The 10,000-nt window shown below is 38.1% G+C and overlaps 1 protein-coding gene across 1 annotated transcript in view; it reads right to left on the bottom strand.

Annotated features, from left to right (window-relative positions):
- LOC115214095 (ganglioside GM2 activator-like) overlaps nucleotides 1-10,000 on the bottom strand; it is a 53,648-nt gene that overhangs the window by 92 nt on the left and 43,556 nt on the right. The window contains exon 4 of the mRNA XM_029783148.2: nucleotides 1-883. This exon is cut by the window's left edge and continues 92 nt beyond it. Within this exon, the coding sequence (XP_029639008.1) occupies nucleotides 770-883 (114 nt within the window). The 3' untranslated portion in view covers nucleotides 1-769. The remainder of the gene's footprint in view (nucleotides 884-10,000) is intronic.

Genomic DNA, 10,000 nt, shown 5'->3' with positions numbered 1-10,000 from the left:
ATGTGTGTATTTTTGCATATCAAGGTGCACAATGTTTATTGTATGTTCTTTAGGATGTTCTTTGAGGGTGAGTTGACTGTTATTTCCTTTAGGTCAAACAAAGTAGTGGCTTCTTCATTAGCCTTGTTAGTCGTGTTTATAGTAGTGGTACATTGAAAATTATTATATGCAAAAACCATTAGTAATTGTTATAACATTAATATGATTGCTATGACCATTGTTGTGATCGTGACCCTGATTATGATGACGACGACAACTATCATCATCGTCGTCATCGACGTCGTTTTCATCGTCATTATCACCATCATCGTTGTCATCATGCTTTTTACAATAGTTTGTATAACTGTTATTGTTGATCTTTATAATCCATTAATCCAAGTTCTCAGTTCATTTTCTTCATGAATAAGCCAAATCAGAGGTTAAATAAGTAAAAATATTAGGTTCCGTTTCAGTACACATCGGAGATTTCGCGGTTACCTGGTTGTTTGCAATGTGTATGTATGTATGTATGTATGTATGTATGTAGGTAGGTAGGTAGGTAGGTAGGTAGGTAGGTAGGTAGGTAGGTAGGTAGGTTGGTAGGTAGGTACGTACGTAGTACGTATGTATGCATGAATGTATGTATGAAACGTACTTATGAATTGATGTATGTTTGCGTGTTTGTCTATAATTATTTATATATAGATGTATGAAGTTTTTCTTGTTTGCAAATTTTCCGATTCCATTCTCGAAAGCCTTAGCCATAACTCCTGCCAGTACGAAAGGCAGTTCATGTTTTAAAAAACCATCCTTTACTCCGTTTTCTGATCGAAAACTTTAATTCCAGGCAGCCGAGTTCCTCTTTTTCATCTCCCAATACCCGAACATGAAGCTTGTAATGACCCTGTAAGAACAATTATAAGAACAATATAAGAAAACAATATTTAATTTATTGAAATAATACAAAAAAAGTAAATGTTTATGGTGAGTCAGGCATTATTAGATTTTTTAATAGCTTAGTAATAGAAAGAAAAGCAGCAATCATGAGTTTTTTTCCCAGCCCCCGTAGCCGGTAGTAAGGAACAGTAGAGGGTATCCCCAAAATTGAGGACTTAGCCAAAACCCTTGCAACATAGTGATACTGTAAGAAGCGCGTAAGATTTATACATACAGCTGAGTTACGATATGCTCCTAAAGAAGAAGTAATAGCTGTTGACAGATGCTGTAGATGAAACATGATTTATATTACCGTATATGCCGGCGTATAAGACGCAGTTCTTTACTTTTGTTCTTAAATGTGACAAAGTGTTGCCATATGTTTAATGCGACTGCATTACGGATGGGATATCAATAGCAAGTGTGTATGATGAAACATTAAATTTGTTGTTTTTTTTTGCACAAAATACACTCGTAAAGTAGGGGTGCATCTCATGCGAGGGTGCGTTATATACACCGTCAAATACGGTATGACCTTCTCAAGCAGGCAGAATCGCTAGAGCGCAAAAAAAAGTAGCCTCGTGGCATTTCTTCTATCTCTTTGCATTCTGAGTTCAAATCCTGCCGAGGACAACTTTACCTTTCTTCCCTCTGGATCAAGTACTGGGATCGATGGAATCCACTAATCCTCAAATTTTTTGGCCCATTCTTTTATTCTTTTACTTGTTTCAGTCGTTTGACTGAGGCCATGATTGGCCGCTAGCTCCAAAATATTTTTTATTCTCTCTCAGTTTATTTCCTGGGGTTCCTTTCTGTTGAAGAGCGTAGGCTCGAAAGCTAAAAGATTTTCTCACCACCCCGGGCGTAAAACTAATATATTTGTTTGTTGTTTACACACCTGTCTCCGTCATTTGTTTTCCTGTGAATTTCAATTATATGTGTGTGAGCAGTGCCTTTAGTCGAGCAAGTCGACTTATTCTTTGTAAGCCTAGTACTTATTCTATTGGTGCCTTTTGGTGAACCGCTAAGTTATGGGGACGCAAACACACCAGCCTCGGTTGTCAAGAGATGCTGGGGTGACAAACACAGAAACACAAACACACACACACACACTCTCACACACATAGTTGAAACTCACAGAAAAACAAAAGACGAAGACAGGTGTGTAAACAACAAACAGATGTATTAGTTTAACGCCCGGGATGGTGAGAAAATCTTTTAACTTTCGCGCCTACTCTCTTCAACAGAAAGGAACACGAGGAAGTAAACACAGAAAGAATAAATAAAAATCTTTTGGAGCTAGCGGTCAATCATGGCTGAAATTTACAGAAAAACAAAAGATGAAGACAGGTGTATAAACAACAAACAGGTGTATTAGTTTAATGGTCGAGAAGGTGAGAAAATCTTTTACGTTTCGAGCCTACACTCTTCTACAGAAAGGAAATAAACTGAGAGAGAAAAAAAATCTTTTGGAATATATATATATATATATGTATGTATGTATATATATATATATATACAAATATATATATATACAAATATATATACGACGGGCTTCTTTCAGTTTCCGTCTACGAAATCCACTCTCAAGACTTTGGTCGGCCCGAGGCTATAGTTGAAGACACTTGCCCAAAGTACCACGCAGTGGGACTGAATCCGGAACCATGTGGTTGGTAAGCAAACTACTTACCACACAGCCACTCCTTCGCCTGTCTAAATTAGAATCAGTAATGTAGCTTTATTATCGAAGTGGGCCACAAAACCCCATGAAAAAGCGTTTAAACCAACATTATCAAAAATCGTAGTCGTTATTAACGATTTCCAACCAGTACTGAGACACTGCATCTACTTTCATGAATACTAACGGGAATAATATTGAAAGCAACCCTGAAAGACACTGAAGTATGTCCTATTGTCCTATTGTCCCTGCTTCTTCATTACCTCCATTTGCACATTTATGACTTGGACTAAAGTACGACCCACCTTAACAAGTGTTCATAATTTGACCATATTTCTAAACTTCGTCAAAATTAGTATTCTGGGGCGTCCAGAACCTTTTGCAAGAATATCGTCAGTTCTGATATGCCCGTCACATAGCCGACTCTATCGTACGCTAGTGATACACCTTTCTTTCAGATAAGCAATTATAGACATTTTACGTTATGTATTAAGGTATCTCAAAATGCCAAGAGCATTCTGGGCAGGATTAATCACTGTTATAAAAAGCTACACCTAGTGGCTGTAACCATTGTAATATGGCTCTCTCTCAAATAAATGCAGACCTGAGACCGTTACTTTTACCAGTTAATCTATTTAAGCACATCCATACTGAAAATATCCACTTAAAGATGTCAACTATTTCATCATTGTAAATCGTTGTTCAAATTGGCTTATTGTGACGGGAGCAGTTAATGGTACAAATAGACTTACTAGTAACTGCGGACATGTGTTTGTTAGTTTGAACATTCCTAATGAATTAGCATCGGAAGAAGGTCCTATGTTTGCTGTCACTAACATGGGAAGTGTTGAAGAAATATGGTGTACACCATCTACTCTCATCATATGTTTCTCCTCACAGAAGCCCTTGCGCTGAAACCGTACTACAAAGCAATCAAATGCTTTACCATCATAAGATGAAACAAAACAGAAGCATCAACACTGATTTGTTTCAGCATGCTAACTTGCAGTAACGAATCACATCACACAGATACCTATTTCTTTACTACCCACGAGGGGCTAAACATAGAGTGGACAAAGAAGGACAGACAAACGGATTAAGTCGATTACATCGACCCCAGTGTGTAACTGGTGCCTAATTTATCGACCCCGAAAGGATGAAAGGCAAAGTCGACCTCGGCGGAATTTGAACTCACAACGTAACGGCAGACGAAATACCGCGAAACATTTCGCCCTGCGTGCTAACGTTTCTGCCAGCTCACACAGATACCAAGTTCTTACCAGCAAAGCGAAGTTTCGATACACTAGTACAAGATTTCATTCCAGTACTTCTAGCGAAATATTATCCACATAACACGTGGAAAGAAACTTTAATTGCCAGTGAAGTGGATCTCCTTAATCGACGTATGAAAGAAGCAGAGTGGTGTATAGAGCAAATGATTGATTTCCACTCTTTACAATAGATGGTAATGTGCAGCCTCAAAACTACGTTGGACGCATATTTCAATTGAAGTAGACGGAAATGTTTTGAGGGAATACTTGCTTGTAAAAACAAATATTCCTACCTTTTACTCGCTTACCGCTTAAGAGGATATGGGTAATATTTATCTATAATGCTTCCATCCAATCTGTAAGAGTCTTGCAGACAAAGACCAATAAATAATTATCATTTCAGGATGTAAACAGAATGCCTTGCTGGACAGCATTATATTCTATCCGATCGTTTAGCTAGTGTAGTGATTCTCTTTGTAAATGACTCAATCGCGGTTCCTTGTTACAAGTCCCGGAAACACTACAGAAAGGACACGAATACTGCCCTTCTTCCTCTGACTAAGCTATAAAAATACAACAGAATCAAAGAACCACAATAGCAACATAATCTCCATTAGGCATTAAGAGTTAGGTTTAGGTTCAATAAAACAAGTAGAAGTTAAATACTAAGATCAACCTAATCGATTAAGCTACTCACCAAAATATCATTCAGGTTTAAAGAGTTGTACCAACTGTTTCTTTTCTTACATAAAGATATGTTGTGAAAATATTCTAACAACATTTAGAAACGTTAGTGTTGCTATTTCTGGAACGTGCCTCTTTCTAACCCGAGCAATTCATTACGACCCACTTCAAACACTGCAAAATTAGTACTTAATTATTACCCGTTACAAACATTGGACAATTAGTAATTAATTATTACCCACTCAGACATTGGACGAACTATCAGAACAGAGCCCTAATCAATTCATTCAAACATAATCTTATCGACATCGAATTCGTGAATTTGAGTTACAGAAGACACCTAAAGAGCCAGCTGAAACTAACACTAATGCAAATATTTATCTCAAATCAATACAACCAGCCAACAACAACTTTCCATCCCACATAGTCAGATTCAGAAATGTCCCAAACCCCATCACAGTTAGCGAAAACTATCAAAAAATCTCCAGAACCAGGCTCTATGAAAAATGGAAAAACTGAATGAAAAATTGAATCGCATAAGATAGTTTTATTACCCTAAATAAACAATCAGATTGCCTAACGCTGCACAGCATAACACCCTAATTATGTTGGTCTTTACCTTCAGGAGTAATGCTTGAAAGAAACTTTTGCTGTTGTAACGATTGATTTACTATCTTTTCTACGATCGTAATCCACAAGGACATGTAGCAAGCCTTCTTGTGAAAAATACTGGGCAACATTACACTATGTACACAATTTTGTCCTTGGGTAGCAACTGTTATTTCCAATTTGCTTGCTCCTAGAAAGTAAAAAAAAACGCCTAATATTTCTTTCAAAACTTTGCTCTTTTTTCATTTATTGAATCCTGAAAGAATCTCTCTCAACACACGGCTATGATGTTTCCCCGCTACTACTGCTCATCATCAGAGATGCACATATTGTCATCTATTAAGGGACATGCTCAAGTGGTTAAGGACAAGCAAATGACAAGTATTGAGTAGACTATTTGCTATAACGATATTTTTGTTTCAGCAACTCAGCGCTGAATCTGTCTGAAATGCAATGGAAAATAGGTCAGTTTCAAATGATTGATGTCCAGGTGACAAAAGCAAAGTTTGAAGGGAATAGCTGTCGTTTCGTTTGATTTCTAGATAGAAGCAAATAGGAAATAGCTCTTACTGACCAAAGACTAAAAGATTTTAAAAATCTATTGCACAGTGTAATTATTGCTCACTGCCACTCAATAACACCTCGATACATTATCTTCTTGGGTTGCAGAGTCAATGCGTGTCAGAGTAATTGTTTGGTATGTGGTGTTTATTTTAGCTTATTTATTTTCATTTTGAGATAATTTACGTTTCGGTCCGTGAAATCTAGGTCTGTTTCATTCCATTCTAATTCTATCGAGCCATATGTTATGGCTGGCATTGAAAAATGCGTTAATGGCACAGATGGTGTTCTTGCTACCGAGATGAGATTTAAGCATTTGAAAAATTCTGTCAAAATATTCATTTTTCATTCATGTTTGCACAGCTTTTATTATTCTTCAGGCGTTTAAAAGCATTCTGAGGATCATCCCGCTCATTAGTGTTTATGGTTCTCTTCGACGAGGTTTGGGATTTTGCAGGTGAAGCCGATAAGCAAGAGAAAGAGGAGCACAAGCCCCGCAAAGCTAATTGAGTTATTCTCAAAGTCTGACAAGAAACGCATGGATTTCTTGAATGTGCCACAATGGACTTGGATAAACTACATCGGGTTATCCAGCTATAAGGTTTTTGTTAGGTCAGAGGATATGAATGACATGCCATGTTTACATTTCGGGTAATTAGCAATCTCTCTTAGTGAGAGTCACGGTAGACAGTCACAGTAGACATTGAAGGTGACCCTATTCTCCTATAAATAGTCGGGTAAATTATGTCAGAAAAACACTCACTGCCTGCTATCGGATAGCACATATTTACCCTTGGTTCATAAAATAGAGAATTGTTGTTTTGTTTTGCATTGTTCGAACTGGTCTCTCAATTGTGCAGTCAATTTAGATAATCTAATCAATTACATTTATGGGATTTGCGATTGTCAAAAATCAGAGGTAAGACTCTTTAAAGAGGACAATTAGAGTACAGTTTATAAGGTCCAGCAAAAAAGTACCAGTATAAAAACAGTAAATTAGGAGGACTAGTCAGCGGATAAGAAGAGACTTTTAGGAATGAATCGCAGCCAATATCGTAGCAGCAAAGTTTGCTCTCAACCATCTCTTTGGTGCGAAACACAAAGATTGTGTAATCCAGGTTTAACACATGTCTTTAGAAACAAGGGAGCGATAGCTGTTCGAAAGGCACGAGTATCAGAGATGCAACGTAAAAAATAAAACCAATTTGTCTTTTTACAAATTACAATAAGCGTCTATTATCCTATTCCAGGAAGATGTGAGCGCTTATTTTCTGAGCAGTTTGCCCAACTATTTGGAAGAAGCTGTAACATGCGAAAGATACATTTTAATAACGGCTGCTTTGATGGCCTTCCACAACTCTCAGCAAGAGAGGCAGAATGTCGCGCAAAACCAGTAACTGTAGTAGAGATACGAGCAGCACCTCGTGGTTATGTAAGTGGAATATTTCCGAGTTTGGACTGTCTGCCTTCACATGCTAGACATATTCCTTAGGGTCTTGGCGGTTTCTATCGTAAGTGATAGCATATTGAGATCATCAACAATTGTATGGAGGTGACGATGCTGAGGAAGGGCACCGTCATGAGAAACATCATTGGTAATTTCGGGACCATAACTGTGTTGAAGATTTTAGTCAAGGAGCACACAAAAAAGGTTGTTGGTTCTTGTCATCAATGCCGCACAGATGTGTGAAATCTTCTGTACACCTATCCAACACCCCACTCTACAATACAGCACTTTGTAAAGGGGGTGGATAGTAAGTCTTTAGATCAATCGTAACTTTTCATGGAATCGACCATCGTTATTAGACGCTCTCCTAAGTGCAGTCAGTTTCAATATAGTTTTCAGAGATCAAATGGCTTTTACGTACATTTCGGTGGTAAAACTAAATGACCACATATAAAAACTCTCTCGTATGGCATAGTTAATCAAGTGCTCCCTCCCTCATCACGTCTATATTAATTGGCTCTTGAGCTACTGCTGCCGAAGTTAGGTATATTATGAGACATTCCGCTCGAAAGTGGACAAATGAGAACCATGTTGGCATACGCAGGAGACGTCACCGTTATGATGTCATGCCTGTTAGAAATTGAACCAAGTATAAGAAATAGGTGATAACAGAAGCAAACGTTAACCAGGACAAATCGATAGGCTTTCAGCTCAGAAACTGGTTGTGTTTGGAACAAAATTTGATTCAGACCTTTAGGCGGATAAGAACTGGTATACAGTTATGGGCTGTGTGACCAGCCTAATTCAGAAATGAGCTGAGAGGAAGATATCCCTGAAAGGCCAAGCGGTAGCTAAAGCCTTCTTACAAAACTTGTAATATATGACCACCTGACTGCCATGTCTTATCTCAAGTTGCAACTAATCTAACAGAAACATCTACTCTTTTGGCTTTTGTATCATATAAAGAGCATATTTCACTGGTCAGGAAGTCCATCTCTACCAGCATCATTTTCAGGGACGGTTGGAGATGCGTTGAATAATGGTGCGCAGCAATGCACTGATATTGCAGCTTCTTCAGAGATGGTGATGAACAGGTATGGTCACCATTTGTCAGTCCTGAGTGAAGTGTAGACGAATACTGGAATGTTGCCAACTGCTCAGTGCTCTACCATTTGGGAAATGCAGCCAGTGGAACGTTCATCGTTGAATTCCATAAAGGGTTAATGGCAAACATGAATGCTGCTCAATAAAATGTTTTGTTTATTGGTGAGGAATAACTAATCCGAGTATTACCCGGTAACTATAGAGAAATTACTATTCATAACCTGAGAAGCATTACCAATTTGAGATAAACTCGGCAAGGCTTGTCTGAAACGCGCACAGAACGATGAAACTCTATACATTCGTTTATGTCGGAATATTGCTGACATGTGGCGCTGTGTCGAACAGCTGTTGTTGGCTCTTAGCTGGCAGAAGCTTTAGCACGCCGGGCGAAATGCGTAGCCGTATTTCGTCTGCCGCTACGTTGTGAGTTCAAATTCCGCCGAGGTCGACTTTGCCTTTCATCCTTTCGGGGTCGATAAATTAAGTACCAGTTACTCACTAGGGTAGATGTAATCGACTTTATCCCTTTGTCTGTCCTTGTTTGTCCCCTCTATGTTTAGCCCCTTGTGGGCAATAAAGAAATATCTTTATGTTCTGAGTTCAAATTCCGTTGAGGACAATTTTGTCTTTCGTTCTTTTGGAGTAGATAAAATAAAGTACGAGTCAAGTACGAGGATCGACGTAACTGACCTATTCTGCTCCCCTTTAAGTTCTAGGGTTGCGCCTAAATTAGAAATCCTTCTGTTGCTGACATTCTGAGATTCTACTGCAGTATTTCTCTATGATTTATGAGTGAAACTGTCATTATTATTATTACTAGAGGGACCCGTGAAAATTTCACGGAATGAATGGTGAACTTATTGGGTTATTTCTGAAAACTTTATCCAAAATACCTGAAAGCGTAGCCTGTGGTTTGTCTGTATGGAAAGATAGTCGCTCATCGGCTACTCATTGAAAAGTGAAAGAAATTGTAATACGATGATTACTTAATGCAGTTTATATATACACTTTATATACATTATGCACAATTTTATAAACTTAATAAACAGTACTCATAAAATAAATATTCACTCTTATTTTTTCATTTCCCCTATAAACAAAAAAAAATATCCCGTACATATGATATAACATTTAGTTATATTACATATAACTGCCGCTTAAATAAGAGTGAATATTTCACGGAATTTCACTTATGCGCATGCGTTAAGTGATAGGTGATATAAAAAAATACTTAGTTCAATTTTTAAAAAATACACTTTTCACTATCCGATCACCACCACCTCCATCTCCTCCTCCTCCACCACCACCGCCTCCACCACCACCATCATCATCTCTCTCTCCTCCTCACTCTCTCCATTCTCTGTCTGTCTGTCTGTCTCTCTTTCTCTTTCTTTCTCTCTCTATCTGCCTTTCTTTAACCTCACCATCAGAACATCACCTCTCTGCTAAAATTATATCTTTAACTCACCTCCTCTACCTTCAACTAACTTTTTAAACCACGTAATAAATATTACGTTCCCCTTACATCACGTCATGGACGCTTCTTTCTCCCTCTTTCTGTCTCACTCTTCGCCTTATCCTCTTTTTCTCTCACCTTCTTTCTTTTCCTCTCTTTCCCTTCAACTAATCAGGTGAAAGCGTTACAATTATATTCCCTCTACCTCATGTCGAGGACACATCTCAGTCCCTCTTTTTTTCTCCCTCCCTCATCTCCTCTCTCTCCCTTTTCAT

This window comes from Octopus sinensis, linkage group LG7, assembly GCF_006345805.1.
Source record: "Octopus sinensis linkage group LG7, ASM634580v1, whole genome shotgun sequence".
Taxonomy (NCBI): domain Eukaryota; kingdom Metazoa; phylum Mollusca; class Cephalopoda; order Octopoda; family Octopodidae; genus Octopus; species Octopus sinensis.
Note: the sequence above shows the minus strand (reverse complement) of the source record. Positions and strands in the feature narration are given on the sequence as shown.